Source organism: Thermobia domestica, chromosome 16 (assembly GCF_964235325.1).
Source record: "Thermobia domestica chromosome 16, izTheDome1.hap1.1, whole genome shotgun sequence".
Classification (NCBI taxonomy): Eukaryota; Metazoa; Arthropoda; class Insecta; order Zygentoma; family Lepismatidae; genus Thermobia; species Thermobia domestica.
Window position 1 is genome coordinate 99,100,624 of NC_137469.1, and position 19,895 is coordinate 99,120,518.

The 19,895-nt window shown below is 36.0% G+C and overlaps 1 protein-coding gene across 1 annotated transcript in view; it reads left to right on the top strand.

Moving 5' to 3' along the window:
* The window catches only part of LOC145673268 (chloride channel CLIC-like protein 1), a 216,301-nt gene that overhangs the window by 8,425 nt on the left and 187,981 nt on the right, over nucleotides 1–19,895 (top strand). The window contains exon 2 of the mRNA XM_081742804.1: nucleotides 8,949–9,098. Coding sequence (XP_081598930.1) covers nucleotides 8,950–9,098 — 149 coding nt within the window. The 5' untranslated portion in view covers nucleotide 8,949. The remainder of the gene's footprint in view (nucleotides 1–8,948; nucleotides 9,099–19,895) is intronic.

Consider the following 19,895-nt stretch of genomic DNA (forward strand, 5'->3'; position numbering starts at 1 on the left):
CTCCCTTGACAGTAATGACCTTTCTAACGTTTCTTACTCTCATTATCACATTTAGTCTGATTCTGTTCATTTCTCCGTAAAATTTATATTTCGGGGCCGCCATCAGTTAATCCCTTATTTAAGTACATTGGAAAAGGATTAATTTTTATGTGAAACTAATTTATTAAATTATTGCGCGGCTATAATAAATTGTTGACTAATTATGTTTGCTACGTAAGATCTGTTTTTTAAGATGGTCATCCTGTCGTTAGAGAGGGACCTGGTGTGCCGATGTGGCAGCTTGCCAATTTGTCAGTATTGGTGAAGTCTGTTGTAACTAACCTAACAGTAATGTTTTATTGTGCAATCTGTAATTCATGAATCCTGTGGTGATCTTTGAAAATTCCATTATCAATCGTAGTACATTGCACTGACCTAAATATATGAACATTCTAAAAGGTTCTAGAACCGTCTGGAACTTTCTGGAAGCTTCGTTACCTGTATTAAAGCACTGGACATTGACCCTACATGCCAGTAAGCTCTTAGCTCTAGAGTGGACAACAAGTCTAGTTGCAAGTGTCTATATAGTGTTCAAGCATAGTGAGATCACAGTGACTATACAGCCACAGCAGATTTCCGAGTATCAGTAGTTGATAGTCCCGTGATCCAGGTGCAGTGCTACCTGTAACTGTGTGCATTCGAAAGCTACATTGGTGCTTAGGTGATTCCACTATGTCAGCATTGCCACGCTTCTACTTTGCCAATCCATTTGGCAGCCATAGCAGTAAGGTGAAGGTTGGACTTAGCTCGGTGCAAGCGTGGATGGCAGAACTGCCTCCACAACTCAAAGCTCAGAGTCTGAGCAATGTGTGCAACAAATGCAGAAAGGAACTAAATAGGAGCCGTTCCAGAGCAGCGGACATACGTAATGGAATGTTCCAAAGATTCCCACAGGATTACCGTACTGAATTACAGATTGCGTCAGTAGTAACTGGTAAAACATTCCAGTTACTACATAAACATGCTAGGTCAGTTACACCTACGGACGATAGGACCAATAAAAGCTAACAAGATTCTATTTAAAAAAACATCAAATTTGTCGGTTTTTTTTTTACCAGCCTGTACTCTGAAACTATAGGGGGTACATGGCTAAACTTTGGAGCGTGATCATCTCTGAAATAGGCCTCTATATACAACAAGTTTAATCGAAATCTGATACCATGAGGTTTTGGGCTTGGTTGATTTCGCATGGAGTGACCCAGTGTGAACCATGTAATGATAATTTAGTCCCAATAGTGATAATATAAAGTTCGCCTCAGTCTTGGCCAAAACGCCCTAATGTCCCTCAAAATATCAACGATCAGGAAAGCAGGTTCAAAAATCCTTGCCAATGGAAAGCAAAAGTAACTTCCCCCCTTAAAAAAAAAAAAAAAAAAAAACTACAAAATAGTTTATTATTTTTTTCATCAACTCTGAAAACAGATTATCGTCTGTTGTGAATGATGTTCCCAGGTATCTGCTGACTTTTTACAACTCCCGAAGGTCTATTTTACTAAGTAGCAATGCAGATATCTTTATAGTTCTTGTGTTTAAGTATGTTTTTGTCCTTCTAAAACATGATGGTTTTATTTTCTGAATTGCTTACTCCTAGGTGAGAAATACAAGTTGTAAATGTACGTACACGTACATTAGTATAATATAATTAAATAACGTGGGCTTCAACTTAAAAACATTTCATAATGAGAAGGCTGTGGTTGCCCAGTAGTAGAGCGTTCATGTCTGATGCGTGGGGTCCCCGGTTCGATCCCAGCTCTCGCCAAATGGATTTTGTGGTGGACAAACACCATTTGCGTAGGTTCTTTCGTTTCCTCCCACTTTATTCATTCCATTGTTGCATTACTTTCTCATTATCACCGTCTCCTGTAGCCTAACTGGCATAACCGTGAAACATAAAACTTAAAGATTTCATTTCATGATGATTAGAGCTTGACTTACCCAGGGTGTCTATCGGTCCCGAAATAGTCACAAAATGAGAAAACGGTCATAAAAGTCAGGAAATTTAGGTTTTGAGTCACGATTTTTTTTATCTGTACAAATATAAGTACAAACTGGAAAATGTTGTTCTATAAAACGTCAAAATTCACCACCAAAAATGTCTATGGTTGGCTTTAGACCAGGGTTTGAAAAAACCCGGTTATTTCTGAAAAAACCCAACCCACCTGGGCCCATGTCGGTTTTTTCGGGTTTTATTGTTTTTTTTCGGGTTTAATTGGGTTTTTTCGAAATATTCCAATCTCTTTGGAGTAAAAATGTTAAAATATGATTTACATTTCATGAGTGTCATTGTCACAACTTGCAACAACTTTCTATTCACTGCTCTTTTGAAAAAGTTGCCGCCATTTTGAAGTTTTAAATTGGATCGCCAAAAAAATCTATACAGAAAATTTAGAATGTCTTGTGCTTCTACACTCAAAATATCACCTTAAAAAGTCCGAAAATTGCACCTTGTAGCATGGATACCCACTATTTTGAAAAATGGACGCCATTTTGAAATTTTATGCCGCCAAAATATATACAGCTAATTTAGTCTCTCGTGCTTCTACTTTGAAAATTTCAACTTGAAAGACCTAAAATTGGGCTTTGTAGCGTGGATATCAGCAGCGGCGCAAATTTGTCTTCAACATTAGGGGGGACGGGTAAGACGGTATATATATATATATATATATATATATATATATATATGCGATGTACAAAATATTTATGAAGGCGAAAAACAATGCTGAGGAGGATTACCCATGTCGGTCCCGGCGTACTCCACAGGGGACATAATATATGACGACATTATTATTGCTTTATAACTTTAAACTGTTCACAAGGGATGATCCAAATATGATCATTCCCTGTAAACAGTTTTCAATGTTGCCAGTCTGATTTTAAAGCTGTAAAGCAATAATAATATCGTCATATTTTATGTCCCCTGTGTGGGACTCCGGGACAACATGGGTAGGGGAGCAGAGTTGTCTTCAACATTGGGAGGTGGTCAGATTTGAGGATTATTCTGGAAGGTATCAATTTCATCTCACTTTCCTTTATGACAGTTAGACACAAATCATCACATTTCTTCCTAAAAGACACATTTCCAATCGGATTATTGAGGGGGACAGTTCCTAGATTGTAGGGGATATGTCCCTATCATCCCCCGGGATTTTCGCCAGTGGATATCAGCACTGGCGTCTCTGGTATGTAAAATTTGGGGGGGACATCGAAGAAAGTGATTAAAATGGTGCTACCTAGTCCAACCTATTTATTATCTTCGATTCCATTTGTTAACTTTTTGCTTACCTTTACGGATCCCCTAAGGTATATCAAGAACTTTGATATAATCGTTCCACAGTCTGAATAATATATTCCAAATAAATATAATTATTATTATTTATTTATTTGTTTGTTATTCTGTCGTTAGTAAATAAATTAAATTAGAATGAAATATTGAATATTTTGTACTTCAAAATATTGGGGGGGACGCGACCCCTCCGTCCTCTCCGCCAGAAACGCCTATGGATATCAGCTATTTTTTTTAAAAAAAAAAGCGCGCCATTTTGTAATTTTACGTTGGTATGCTGCCAAAATCTAAACAAAAAATTTAGTGTGTGTCTGGTTTGTATCCTGAAAATTTAAAAGACCGAAAGTTGAACACTGTGTGGTAAAGGTAGACAAACTAACAAATGTAGATCGAGTCATCCTAGGAGCCTCAGTGACGTTCGCCAAATATGAATACCAAATAGCTATATTAATTTAAAACAAAGACATAATTCATCAAAATGTCTTAAATATTTTTCAACGTAAAATAAATGGTCTTACTGTTGAAGTTCACTTTCGATGCTTTGTCCATTCAATTACGGGAATTACCCGAGCACTTGTTGCAAGACCGTTCTTTTCCGAAAATTAATTTAAAACAATTAACAAAGATAGGCCTATAATTCATATTTTATAAAGTAAATGTTTCAAAATGTCTAAAATGAAATGAAATGTCCTCCAGCGTAAAATAAATAGAGTTATTGTTGAAGTATTCACTTTCGATGCTTTGTGGGTTCAATTGCGGGAATTTCCCGAACACTTCTTTCACGACGGGTTTTCCCTGAAAATGCAGCTTGCTTTACTGTACATCGAAACTTCCATTAATACTGAAGTTTGAATTCAGTACTTGAAATAGTAAGCGTTACGTAGTCTTTGAAGCTCCAAGCATTAAGCTTCTTAATTTTGACAAGAATTTTTACGTTATTGCTAGTGTTGATTCTACAGAATGCTTATTTGAAGGCTAGCAACGAATGACTGAACTTAACTGTTGTTGGAAAACAAAATTTTACTAAATACTTTTGTTACCATCAAAGGTAAGAAATAATACTAATAGTTTTACTAATGTATTTACATATTTACTGTTAGTACCGGCACCTATGACCTTAAACCCGTCAACGTATGAGGGATAACGTCCCTCGGCGGTGCCGAGTCAGGAAACACACTATTCACGGAAAGTATTTTCTAAAATATAAAATCGTCTACTTTACTTCAAATAGGCTATAAGCATAATCCGCACATTAATTTGTTCTACAATTATCTCAAGCTAAGGGTGAGGTTTTTTATTTATTTATTTATTTATTTATTTATTTATTTATTTATTCATTCATTCATTCATTCAGTGAGTGCATTTAGAGCTTTATAAAGGTCTTATGTTGAATATTGTTGTCTATCTTAACATGAAAGCATATAATTCGCCCAAAGAAAGTTTAAAATCTGATAAAAATAACTTTCAATGTGATCACCTTAGTTGTATCAATAGTACACTAACAAAAAAGTCAAAAACCCAGGTGGGTTTTGAGGTGGTTTTTTTCAGGTGGGTCCAACCCGAAAAAACCCGGTGGGTTTTTTCGGGCTGGGCCGACTTGGGCAAACCTTGCTTTAGACGCTACCAAATGGCAAGCAAAGCGTGCTTCTATCGCATTCATGAAAATTCACCCTAATTCGCATCCAAATTCATTCTTGAGAATTTTACAAAATTTTATGGTTTGGTAAAGAAAAGGCCACGGAATTTTAGTAAACACCGTGTTAATAAACTGAATGGAGGCATAAATATATTAGGAAGATTGAACTTGCGTAAGCTTTCTAAATTTGTCTGTATACGTTTCAGTGATTGATTGTCGTCATCTTCCAAACAAATTCTTCGAGAAATTATTTAACTTGCTTTATGGTCAATTACATTAGCAATAACATTCCTGTACTGTAGAATAATTACCATCATTATGCTTCATACTTAAAATCGTAATGCTTCCTTTGCTTCAGACTCAGGTATGAAGAACTTGTTTTCTAGAATCTACACCCATAAATGTATAGGCTTACCTGAGCTTGGTTTCGGAAAAAAATATATAACAACACTTTTTCGGTTGTATTTCTTCTGATTTTCACTATCCCTTACAGACGATGTAACACAGATTTTAAAGCGAACAAACTTGCACTTACAACTCTTTCGACATTTGTTATTAAACATTTCCTTGTAAGATATTTCTTTAAGATTTAAATAACATTCTTTGTTTTTATTATCTACTGAAAAATAATCGAAATCCAAACCACTGTCCATCAAAACAGGTACTTATAGTACGGCCGCTACGTCTCTGGCTCTGACAGTTCTGCACGTGAAAAAACAATGTTGCCAATTTGTCCTTTATACACTATTTTCTTTGGCTTCGGTTCTGAAGAACTAGCCATTGTCACCAAATAAGAACAACACTTCTTAACAGCACACCCAAACATACACAAAGAAAAGAAAAAAAAGTTGCAATAATCAAACACGATCTCAAACCACTCTTCACTGAACTATGTACAAACAAAAGGAACAATACGGAGCGGCAACAACGTCTGGTTTCCATGCCAGCTCGGTCACTCATTGAGCCTTATGGGGGTGTGTTAATGTAGTATCAACGCTCGCTTTCTGTTTCGCATAGCTGTCAGAGCCAGAGATACAGCGGCCGTACTATAATTTTCAAAAGATCGAAAAGAAGGAAGCAATACAATTTGGAGATCGTGAAGTGCGAAGTATAATAATTTTTCAGTAGTATAGTCATGTTATCGGTAGTGTGTATCTACATTGCAACAAATAATTGCTTAAAGAATTCGCACTGAAGATTACTATAAACAATCGTTGAAACGAGTACGGACTAATTTACGTGTATGGGATGTTCCTACCATATGTAGATGCTTAGATGAGTTCAGTCTTATTAATATGTAGAATATATATTCAACATTAATAGAACAGGCTGAAAAAAATACAAGAAATATTAAACAGCAGACAAGATAAACCGTAGTCTGTAGGCTTTAGACCTGTAGCAACTGCAAACGATAAGGACGTAGTTGCAAGCGTCTCCTTAATATTCTTCACACAGACTTGTCTGCAGATTCAGTCTTTAATAAAACACAAAAAGCTTCCTGCTCTCTAGTCTCCATCTTTGTTACTACTATCTCTTTCTAACGGCAGACAGAGGAAACAATGCATGTGCATTCGTGCGTACAAAACTGTTTGAGTTGCTCTTTCATTTGATAATATTTATAATTGTAATAGATACTACAAAGTTTCAAGACCCTAATATTCATTTTGAAACACCCTGCATTGCTTCAAATTGTGTCATCCTATATTCATGTCTTGTATGTACACTCATGTCCAAAATGATTGTCGCATATCTGTCTTTTTGTAAGAATATAATTTGATAAGGATTTTGCAGGGTACTTTTAATACTGATACTATGTGCGTAAAAAAACTAAATTTAGAAAAAAACGGGAGGCAATGTTTTTTTAAAAAAAGAAACTTACATTTCTGAAATAATACGAACGTTTTTTTCTTTTTTTTTTGTTTTTTTTTTCTATTTACAACACTAATGACCATAGTATTCAACGCTAAGGTACTTCTGATGTGCAATGTCTTGTCCATCTCCGTTGTGCTGTATGTGTGATACAGGCTTCCAAACTTTGGATGTTCGTAATACTATAACATCCGTAGTTTGCAACACTGAATAATAACTGGTATTTTAAGTTTTTGTTTAACATGTTAATTTGAAATGTGTAATAATCTGACGTAGTGCCATTTGAAAAAATATAACTTCATACTGGGATAGCAACACTGTCCACCGGGTGGTGATGTTTAATACGTAAAACGATGTCTCCTTCCTTGTAGCTACTTCGAGCAAAGTTTCTTTTCTTCATCTTCTGGTTTCTCCGTTATCACGGATGTTTCAGATAAATTGTCCACCCTATATATATATATATATATATATATATATATATATATATATATATAATATTAGGGTTATCCTTCGACTTTCACCACAACCTGCAACATACACATGTTTTCAAAACTCATCTCATTATGATAAACCTTCAAAATATGTCATGACAACCCAGCGATTTTTAATGATATGCAAATATGGATGGAAACTGCAGACGAAAGCTGATACCAGTACTTTACCGTCTGGTCATAGATGGCTGTTTCACTGGATGAGCAGGGCACTGAGAAGATAATTGTGAGTCAGTCGTCGTGTAAAATGGAAGTGACCAGAATGGAGCAGCGATCGTACATCAAAGTGACCGCTCCCCGGGGGAGAAATGCGAGTGAGTGACACCAAGAATTTGTAGAAGCGTTAGGGAATAATGCTCTGCCATATCGAACTGTCGAAAGATCTGTGACATTTTTTCAGCGAGGATGCCAAGCGACCACCAACATGGAACGGTCAGGCCGGCCTGTGAGTGTGCAGACCGATGTGTCACGTAACGTGTTGGAATATTTGTTGGAGAACAAGAAACGATGGACGTTCCGTGAATTAGAGATGGCGATTGGGATTGAGAAGCACACCATTCATAAAATTTTGATGCAAAATGTGAACCTATGTAAAGTTGCATCGAAATGGGTTGCACATGCCCTCACAGAGGTTCAAAAGTGGATACGATATGCAGTTTGTTGCGATAACCTACAGCCCTATGAGAATGAAAGCAACAAATTCCTTGCTTAGATTCGTTGTGGATGAATTCTGGGTGATCTACGGTATTACCATGACTTGCTCTCGTATTAACCCCTATTGTTACATGGTGACATGTTTCATTATTGTCAGTAATTACTTGTTTTCTTTTGCATCAAAATGTACCGCGTGATGTATGCCAGAATATTCAGTAACCCGTAGTTGCATAGGATTTTGCATTAGTAGTAGAAATAAGATTTGTCTAGAAACACATTATGGTTTGTAAATGATAAAGCAGGCACAGTTCTATTTACTTCCTTTGTAGCTTGTTATTTTAAATTCTTCCTGAAAATATACTAATAATTAATTAAAAAAATATTTTGAGGTTGGACCTTAAAAGAACTTCACGTTGAAAGTGAAACTATATTATTAGGATAGCCAGCAAGTGTTTATAAAATTAATCAAAAATAAATTTTTACTGAATAATAGTTCAGGATAAAATAAATATAGGTGTATTTATGGACTTTATCTATGTACTGATGTCTTCTTGCTTTCAAGTATATGTGCGTGTACTTATATGTGTATGTATTCATATAAAACCTATATACTTGTAGGGTATGCACTTCAATATGTGTACCTGGAAATATTCAGAAGCATAAACCATAACTGTTGTTTATAGCGATATCTGTTATCTAATTTTGTGTATCTGAGAAGAATGTTTCTTGCCATTTTTTTGTTTTTGTGTGTGTGTTTTTTTTGTATTTTTATTTTCATTTTTCTTTTTAATGCTATCTTTTTTCTTTTTTAATTTTTATCACTTACTAATCTAGTAATTGTTCCTTTAATGTATGTAATAGATTGTAAGAGCCTTCTGTAAATGGAGATTTTTTCTCTGTTGAAGGTAAATAAATAAATAAATAATAATTAGTTTATGTATTGTTTGGTAATTTAATTATGTTTATTTTGTTGAAGGATGAAGCGTAGTCTCGCCGTGACCATAACGCTACTTATGTTGGTAGCAAATGGAGGAGGATTTTTTTTCAAGAAGATTGATACCTCCAATTGGGTTGATCCAACTGATATGTTTAACTATGATCATGCGACCAAAACAATGAAAAACAAGTAAGTTTGTTATACTGATCTTTTATAGTTTATGATTTACAAACAGGGTGTCTACTGATACTGGAAATGCTGGAAATATACTGGAATTTTGATCCACATACTGGAAAATCATGAAACTGTTAATTTGTCAACAACACTGTTTTGTAATTGTTTTAATAGTCTTAGAAACAATTTTATATTCATTGAGATTGTAAATTTTTAGAAAAGCAAAGAGTTGTATACATTTTGTAATTGGACATTTAATGCAATGGGTGGAGTGGAGGGCTGTGAGGGGAGTTGGGAAGCCCTTTAAAATGTTTAAAAAATCATTGTATTTCAAAAAATCAAGGCTAACTAAATTTATTAAAAACAAAATATTCTTTTGATGGTAAAACAATTACAAATCTGGAATCATGAAGAGAGTGATTATTCCTAAAGAACTTTTAAAAGTCATTGTATTAGATACTGGAATTTTGCTGATAGTTATACTGAATATAGTGGTAATATACTGGAATTTTGAAAATGAAACTCAATAAATACCCTGACAAATTAAACTTAGAATATACAGTGAGTTTTCTTGTGGTGAAGTGGTTTGCGACTCCCCCTTTAATGCAGGAAACCCAAGTTCGATAACTGAAATGATTTCCTTCGTATCAAAATCTAGAGTGAGTTAATCTTTAAAATAATAATAATAATGTAGTTAATGAAACGTAATCTTAAAATTTAACTTCCATATATTATTAGTTTTTCTTAAAATCAGTATCTCATAATAATCTCATTCTGAGTTATTCTAGATGAAAATACTCCAGTTTCTTTGCAGTCCAGTATTGTATGTGACATGGCTGTAATATTTAGAAGATAAAGAAGTAAAGTGCATAATTTAAGGCTGATACAAAAGATCATCATCTTCATAATAGGTATTCTGTCTTACCGGAACTGAGAAGCTTCCATGCTGCACGATCTTCAGCCAATCGTCTTCATGTACGATTTTTATATTTTGATACTGTCCATCAATTGTAGCCTCATTTTCCTGCTACCACATTTCTAGCACGTCTCCCATTATACAGTTCCTTCTTAACCAATGTTTCAGCGAAATTTTCCTCTTTCCAATAATATCTAAAATTGTTCTTTTCTCCCCTACCATTTCCAACACCCTCTCATTCGTTTTCCGCTCGACTCAGCTAATTCTCCATTCTTCTCCACACCTATATTTCGAAATCTTCCAGTCGTTTTCCATCACTTTTCGGGGTTCCCACATTCTGGAAAAGCAGGGAAATGAAAACACATCAGGGAAATCATGCATTTTGCGTAAAATGTTATGGAAAGTCAGGGAACGGAAGTGTAAATTGTATTTCTTCAAAACTGTCACAGCAGTGAACCATTTTAAAGGAAATTCCAGAATCGATCCTTTTTTTTTTTTTTTTTTTCCTGTACTCAGGATTTCTATCTCCCTTAAGGAATCTAATGAGTCGTTGTTTCAAACAAAGCATTAAGAAACTGGCTGACAGTGCAGTGAAACTTCTTGCTTTGGATTTGACTGTAAATGAAAATTTACGAGAAATAAGAAAGGGTGGACATTGGTTTTAAGACAGAAAAAACTGCTGAAGCATAAGATGAAGATAAATTAGCTTCCAGGCTTGACTGTCGAAACTTTTTACTGGGCACAATCAAGAAGGTTGTGGAAAGGAGTCCTCTGAAGTACAAACTAGTACGTGCTCCGTCAGCTTTGATCCCCAGGCTACAAAAGAACAATCCAGAATTTGCTCAGACTAGGATGAAACGCATCCTACAAACTGCATGAGCGTAACAGAATATCTGATTCTGTACCTGAGAAAGCAAAGTGTCATTTTATGTCTTTCTGTACTGAAACCCAGGAGTCTCTTGTACTTTAAGGAATACGAAGAGAAGATGGGTAGCATCAGATCAGGTGACTTCTTTGCAAAGGTAATGTCCAAGAAACAAGAATATTCCTATTTGTGACATGTAAAAATATGTTTAATTTTATCCCATGGCAATGCCTGAGTGGAGGGCGGGTTCTCGGTCAATAAGACACTTATTGTAGAAAACCAAATCCAAGATTCTCTGGTAGCACAGAGGCAGGTGCATGATGCAGTTATGTACTATGAAGGTGTGATATCTGTTCCTGTTGATCGAAGAATGCATCTCTCTGTTCGTTCAGTCCGGAGACGCTATGATAAATACCTTAAACAAAAACGAATCCAAAGTGCAGAGGAAAGTAAAATCAAAGGAGAAAGAAGAAAACTAAGTGCTTAAGTTAAGAAATTGGATGTTACAAATAAGAACGAGACGCTCTCGTAGAACAAATTCAAGAACTGAAAGCAAAGCAGAATTCTGTTTAAAAATGTAAATGTGAGGATTAACATGTCTCAGGGTTGGTAATATTAGTACTGATAGTATTAGGCTCAGGAAGAGTGGGCAGTGTCAAGGTATTTGTTACTGTATCATACATATATTATTACATACGTACATGTTAAATTTTGTGTAAATAACAATTACTCATGTTGAACATAACAAATATATTTGTAAATGGTAATTAAAGGTGTGTGTTGGATGGCTGTGAGGATGAAGGAGGCCATTAAGAAAGGTGTATGATAGAACTTACCCCATATCTTCCCATTTATATTCAAGAATTTCTCAGGGAAAGTCATGAAAATCCATCTTCATTTTTTTGTGGTAACCCTGCTTTTGCGTAATGTCCATGTTTCTGCCTTATACAGTACAATACTCACGGAGCATTTTAGGAGTCTTTTCAGAACATTTTATTTAAGGTCCCATAAATAGACTTTTCTTCCGCCTAAAGGTTTTTTTCGCCTTCCTATCTTTGCTTTTATTTCACGTTTATATTTCATGTCACTAATATAATACTACCTAAGTATCGAAAACTAGTAACTAACTAACTAACTATATGGCCTATGGAACCCGGAGGTTCAATGCCGCATTCACAAAAGCTCTCCACTGACTTCTATCCTTAGCTATCTGCATCCAGTTTCTACTTTGTATTCCAATCTCTGCGAGATCCATCTTAATATTGTCCTCCCATCTGCGCCTAGGTCTTCCTAATGGTCGTTTTCCGATTGGTCTTCCAGTCAAGACTTTGAAAGCGTTTCTAATTTCTTCCATTCTAGCTACATGACCCGCCCACCTAAGTCTCCTAGACTTGACGACCCTAACAGTGTTGGGTAGACCATATAAATTATGTAGTTCCTCGCTATGAAGTTTCCGCCATTCCCCATTCCTGTTCCTCTTGGGTCCGAATATTCGTCTCAGGATCTTGTTCTCAAATACTTTCAGTCTATGTTCTTCCCTCAGAGTAAATGACCGTGTTTCGCAGCCATACAGAACAACAGGCATAATTATCGTTTTGTATATTTTAAGCAAATTCCTCGACAGAATTCGCGACGACAAGAGATTTTGAACCGAATAGTAACACGAATTCCCTGCTTTTAGTCGACATTTAATATCTTCGTGAATATGATTTTCGTCTGTTAATATTGATCCTATATATTTGAAACTATCCACTTTATCAAAAGTATTATTTAATATTTTAACGCATCCATAATTTGCTGTATTACGGTCCCGACGCACTTCCATGTATTTAGTTTTCTCTGCATTTACTTCTAAACCCATGTCCCTGCAAGCGTTTAATAAGGATCTCTGCATTTCTTTCTATTGTTCTCCTATCATCCCCTATTAAATTTACATCCTCAGCATATGCCATAACCTGGTCAATACCGTTCAACTGTAGGCCCTGGTTGCTATCTTTGATTATCCTTATAGCTTATTCCAGAACGAAGTTAAATAATAATGGTGACAGCGCATCCCCTTGTTTCAGGCCATTTTCGACGTGAAAGCTCGTGGACAAAAATTTTCCTACCCGAACTTTACTTTGGGATTCATTTAAACATATCTTAATTAATCTAATTAGCTTTCTCGGTATTCCAAGTTCTGTAAGAACGTTGTATAATGTTTCTCTCCTAACCGAGTCGTACGCCTTTCTAAAATCAATAAATAGTTGATGTGCCGGAGTATTGTATTCCCACTTTTTTTTTTTCGAGTATTTGGCGAGTGGTAAATATTTGGTCGGTAATTGATCGATTTCGTCTAAATCCGCACTGATAATCTCCAATAATTTCATTTGCGTATGGGGTCAGTCTTGCTAACAGAATATTTGAAAGGATTTTATAGAATGTTGACAGAAGAGAAATGCCTCGATAATTATTACAGTCAGTTTTGTCGCCTTTCTTGTGAATTGGAACAATGATGGATTCTTTGTTCCAGATAAGGAGAATGAGTTTGTGTTTTCTTGTTCCACAATTTTTCGCCTCCAGCTAAAATTAACTCAGCTGGAATTTCATCTACACCCGGAGATTGTGTTTCTTTAATTTCTTTATAGCGGTTTCTACTTCTATTCGGTTGGGTTCTGGAATATACGCTTCTGCGGTGTGTATCACCTTTTCTCCACGCGCACTAGTTGTTGGTTGCTTGTTAAGCAAATCGTCAAAGAAATCTTTCCATCTATTTAAGATGCTATCCGTGTCAGTGAGAACTGTACCGTCAGATTTCTTTAATATATAAGCACGAGGTTGATAGCCTTTCTTAAATTCGTTGATTCCCTTATACATGTTCCGGATGTTTTTATTTTTACTATTATCTTCAAGTTCCTTAATTTTAGCTTTCAGAAAATCGCGTTTCTTTGTTCTAAAAGTTTTGGAAGTTTCCCGCCTGATATCTGCGAAATTTTGTGTAGTTATTTCATTCAGATTTTGTAGCCAGCGTAATTTTGCCTGTTTCTCTTCTATGCTAGTTTTATGCATTCCTGGTCGAACCATGGTTTGTTCCTACGTATTTCCGCGTGTCCCAATCTTTCTTTTGCTGAAATTTTAATGCTATCTCTAATTTCAATCCAGGTATCCTCAACACTAGTGCATTCCGAATCTTCTAAAGCCGAGAATCTATTCGAAACTTCAATCTGGTATTTCTCTCTTACATGGCTCTCTTCTAATTTCTTTAAATTGAATCTCTCTGTTTTCGGACAATGAATATTACCTTTATTCAACGATAACCTCTCTCGTATTATCGCTGCTACCAGGTAGTGGTCAGTGTCACAATCAGCCCCTCTAAACGACCGGACATCAATTATGCTAGATTGCTTTCTTCTATCTACTAAAACGTGATCAATTTGATTATGTGTTTTTCCGTCTGGTGATGTCCAAGTGTGTTTATGAACGTCGCGATGTGGGAATTTTGTACTCTTCACGATTAGGTCTTTGGATGTGGCAAAGTTTACGAGTCTAACACCGTTGTCATTACTTTCCTTATGCAGACTTTCGTTCCCTATAATCGGTTTGAAAATATCCTCTCGTCCTGCCTTCGCATTGAAATCCCCTAATAGAATTTTCATGTGGTATCGCGGGAGTTGGTCAAATATCCGTTCCACTTCTTCGTAAAAACTGTCTTTTATATCGTCATCCTTATCTTCAGTTGGGGCATGTACATTTAAAACAATAATATCACACCACCGTCCCTTAAGAGTAATAAAAGAAAGTCTATCAGTAACAAATTCAGCCCGTTTAATTGCTGGTAATATACGTTTATGAACGAAAAATCCTGTTCCTAACTGGTGATTTTTATTTCCTTCCCCGTAAAAGAACGTAAAATTTCCGGAATTCACAGATCCATTTCCTCTCCATCTAACTTCCTGTACTCCTACTACGTCCATCCTGTATTTCTCTAACTCACTCGTTACGGATTTTAACGCGCCTGCCCTATAAAGACTCCTAATATTCCATGTTCCAAATCTCATGTCCATTTTCTTTAGCTGAGGTCGTGCCAAGTTATCAGTCCTTGTCCGAGGCTTTTGTGAATATTTCTGAACAAGTGTTTTTATTTATTTTTTTTTATTTTATTTTTTTTTTTTTTACAGGATGAGGTTGTTAGCCCTACCCAAACCCCCAAGCTGGAGGACCACTCCTAGTCGGCTGTCCGCGACTGCTTATTCAGTATATTCACAGCTAACCTCTATATCTAGAGGCCTTCTCCTCGATCCGCAACCTGAGGACGCGCCATGCCGTGGTGACAGGAACCCACGTTACACGGCGAAAACTAGTAAGCTGTTCTATTTTCTCCCGTCGTACTTCTGTATTTGACACCGACCGCTTCGTTAAAATCGTCATGACATTTGTCTTTCTACCATATATTTTTATGGTCCATATTATTCACAGCCGTTTCTCAAGTTTTCTAACATCTAATTGATTTTCTTTTCAGATTCCGCAACAAGCGCCATATCATCTGCAAACCGTATACACCTAATCATTCTATCTCTTACTGAGCTGCTGTCTTCATTTTGTAGGCTCTTTTTCGCCATCTCTTCTAGATAGATATTAAATAATGTTGGCGAGAGACAGCATCCCTATCGAACTCCCCTTCCAATTACATTATCTTCTGCTCCAATTACATTTCCTCCCCTAGGTTCACAACATTTTCTTCTTGGTTCATATATATATATATATATTTTTTTTCTGTCTATGATCTTTTCATTCCAATCCAATTTCTTTAGAACTCCCAACAATAACTCCTAATTCACCCGGTCAAAAGCCTTTTCAATATCAATAAATACAACATACACAAATTTCCCTTTTTTATAATTTTTCACTGATTACTATTAATACTCTAACTGCATCTCTTGTATCGTTATCTCTCCTAAACCCGAACTGTTCCTCCTCAACTTTTTTATTTGTTCTTATATCAGGGTGGAAAAAAATCATGATTTTTTTTTTAAAAAAATCATTTTTGTTGATTTTTTTTGATTTAAATCAAATCTCTTTCTTCGTATAATACAAGTCACGAACTGAAGAAAAAAACATTAGGAATTAGTATTAAATGTTAATTATGTCATTTACGTGAAAGTATTGGGTTTAAATTTTGAATTAATTCCCAATCATTAACTTACTTCAATCCCAAAAAATGTTTCTTAAGCATTAAGGAAAAAGTACAGCAATGTATATCAACATGACACTTTTCTTTTCACGAAAGTTACTGCTATTTGGCAGGGGCATATTTTTAAACAATTGGAACTAGCTAGCGGCACGAAATCCATATAAAGTACATAAATTTCGCCTAAAATTAACGAACTCACTCTATGACCTATGGAACCCGGAGGTTCACAAAAGCTCTCCACTGACTTCTATCCTTAGTCAACTGGATCCAGTTTTTACTTTGTATTCCTATTTCTGCGAGATGCAACTTAATATTGTCCTCCCATCTGCGCCTAGGCTTCCTAATGGTCGTTTTCGGATTGGACTTCCAGTTAAAACTTTGAAAGCGTTCCTACTTTCTTCCATTCTCGCTACATGTCCTGCCCACCTGGGCCTCCAAGATTTGATGACCCTAACAATGTTTGGTAAATGGTATAAATTATGCAGTTCCTCATCATGAAGCTTTCGCCATTCCTCTTTTCCGTTCCTTTTGGTTCCGATATTCGTTTCAGGATTTTACTCTCAATTACTTTGTCTGCGTTCTTCCCTCAGCGTAAGCGACCATGTTTCACAACCATACAGCACAACAGGCATAATTATCGTTTTATATATTTTAAAGCTTCAAATTCCTCGACACAATTCGCGACGATAAGAGATTTTGAACTGAATCATAACACGAATTCCCTGTAGGAATTTTCTGCAGTAATTCCAAAATAAAAAAAATCAAGATGATCAGTTCCAGAAGAAGAAACACTTATGATTGTTAAAAATATGCTTTATGTGACGTGAAAAACAGTTCAAATGCGAGTTATCCGTGCATTTAAGACATCTATACATAGCAGGCACGTTTTTATACTTTTCTGTTGGCTATTTTATTTCCTCTGACAATTTTTCCTGCACAGGCATGGCAAGTATTTTGCGATCACATCGCAGATCGCGGCATGTTCTGCAATGGGGTCAAGTATCCACTTTATCAAAAGTATTATTCGATATTTTAACGCATCCAAAATTTGTCGTATTACGATCCCGAGGAACTTCTTTGTGTTTAGTACATAAATTTCGCCCAAAATTTTAAAATCTAATTTTTTTTGTTTTGGAGAGGGGATCGGACCCCTCTAAATACGCCCCTATTATCTGGAAACAAACAAATAAGACGTGTACACAAAAGAGTTTTCATCTTAAATGTCCATGGTGATTTTCCCGTTGGAATAGAAATTTTAAAACCTTGTGTTACAAAGAGAAGAAAGCAGGGTTCACCCGTAACCCGTTCAAATGGGATTTTCCCTGATCGTTCCCTACATGATACTAGTTTTCATACTGTGCTTACATACATTTGAGTCTCATTGTATTATGATTATTATCTTCCGTAATCGAAATAACAGAAGAGAAACGGGATTTTACTTACTTTCACTTTAAATTAATTCATTTCGGAATTTGATTTAAATCAACGATTTTTATTTAAAAAATCAAGTGATTTAAATCTTGATTAAAATCGTGATTTAAATCAGACTGATTTAAATCAATCCACCCTGTCTTATATGCAACCTTCTGTTCAATATTCAGTATTCGAAGCAAAATTCTATGAGACTAACAGTTCTATAATCCTCGCATCTCTCTGGGTTCGAGTTTTTAGCCAATGGTATCACAGTCGTCTTCAAGAAATCCTTTCGCCCCTTTCCTGTACAATGTGGTCTGTGATAGTTGTTTTAATATTTAAATGATTTTTACTTTTACTTTTTAAACATTATTTAAATGTTAGCAGTGGTAAAGGAAATCAAATTTACTTTGTTACTAATATAAAACTATTTTAAAAATGTACAAATTCCAGACAAAATGAATAACAATGATTTAGATATTCAGTAAGATTATGAGCTTCAAACAGTGGTTGCGGGGCAGGCCTAGACCCCTTCGTTCAGGGGCCCCGCTTGCGCCACAAATTTTTACAACTCGGAAGATACTTCTACTACTAGTTACTATTAACTTCCTGATATTCAGAATGAATGATAGAAACTATAAAATGGGTGAAGTTCTTTTTCTTCTTTCAGTACGTTATCACCACCAGGAATCGAACGCATGACAGATACAAGAAAGGCGTGCGAGCTAATCACTTGACGAGTGAGGAGTGCAATTTTGGTGTATGTTTTAGATAACATGTGCAAAAACCATTCAATTCTGTTTGAACAAACGGAGTTTCTCGAATTGTACTTTTATGTCACGAAATCACTATACCCATGAGTGTACAATAACTACACAGATACTGTCTAGAACCTTATTCTAAGTTAATTTTCTATATTCATCTAACCTGGTTCACGAAAACACATGAACCAAGATAAGCGAATCTTTAACTTAAATTGAGTTCCTTCGTGGCTAAGTGGTTAGCGTATGCGCCTTTGGCGTGGAAGACCCGGGTTCCATTCCCTGCGGGAGCTCATGTGGTTCGGATTCCACGTTAATCAGTAGGTCCCGTCTCATATAGCCGCGCTGCGAAAGGGACGTTAAACTCAAAATCAACTCAATTTAACTTAAATTACAGCTCCACATTTTTTAAAAAAAATTCCCATTTTACATATGGAACAGAACACTTGTACGAACAAGAGCGTAGGTAGGATTGTTTTTGGGTGGCAGTAAAGCATCATTAAAATTTTGAGTAGTCATTTGTGTTTAATGCACTTTGCTAAATAAAGAAAAATAACGCACATACAAATTGTGTTGAGCGGCAATGGTTTAGTTGGTACATCATTGGCTGAGCGTTAGAGTTTTAAGTTAAACTGACTACGTTCTATTATATACCTAGGTAGATTTACATCCAGTGTTATAAATCTCGCGCTCGTGGTTAAACGAAATAACTTCCGGGGCCTTGTTTCTGCGGTAGATTCCAGTAAAAATGTATGCATCCATCACACGCAGATGACAAAACAAGTGTCTGTCAACAAGGGATTGCCATTGCTCGGTGCGGAGTAGAAGTAAGTGTATGACTGTCAGCCAGGCAATTCGTGTTCAAATCAGATTTCTGGATTTTTTGGCCATATTTTGACAATGTCTTTTCATGGAAGTACAATCGCACATGTTGTGGAGTAGATAATGCTTTGCATCTGCAGTCACTATGTTCTAAATATGCCAGCCACGGGTCTCAAATCAGGTTTACGCGCGCATTGGAGGTGAACCTTATAGCCTAATTTTACGCAAGGAATACGCATACTATGTTTATGTATATATCTTGTTTATGTATTGTAGAACATTACTATCGCATTTCCACTTTGTGATACAATTAAAAACCTGTCAACTTGGCCACCTGCTCCTTTTGGCCTGTTTCGTCTTGAACCTGCATTTTCCCATAAGACATTCGTTACTTATTAGTCTGTTAGTTGGCCACCTGTCTATCTTGGAAGTTGACTGCATTGAAGCAATATTTACCCTGTGATGATGATAAATTTACCCGCGTATCTTGGCCACACAAAATACCGTTTTGTTATTTTTCTTTACCCTATGATGATACCCGCGTATCTTGGCCACGCAAAATACAGTTTTGTTATTTTTCTTAACTCTTTAGTATTCCCATATGAGAGGCAGATGTTCTGTTTTAGTGACTGGAGACCAAGAAACATGGATTCCCACGATTTGTTCTTGGAGGTCAGTGGTCAGAACACTACCCTATACAGAACAAAGAGGTAGTGAAGGAAGGTGTGAATAAGAAAAAGCACGTACAGGAATTCAGGAAATGGTTGTTTATTTGTTTACCCTGTTTGTTTTGGTGAAACCATTAGCTATATCGACTCGTTTCATCAGTAGGAGACTTTAGTAATTCCGGAAAATTCTGCAAGTT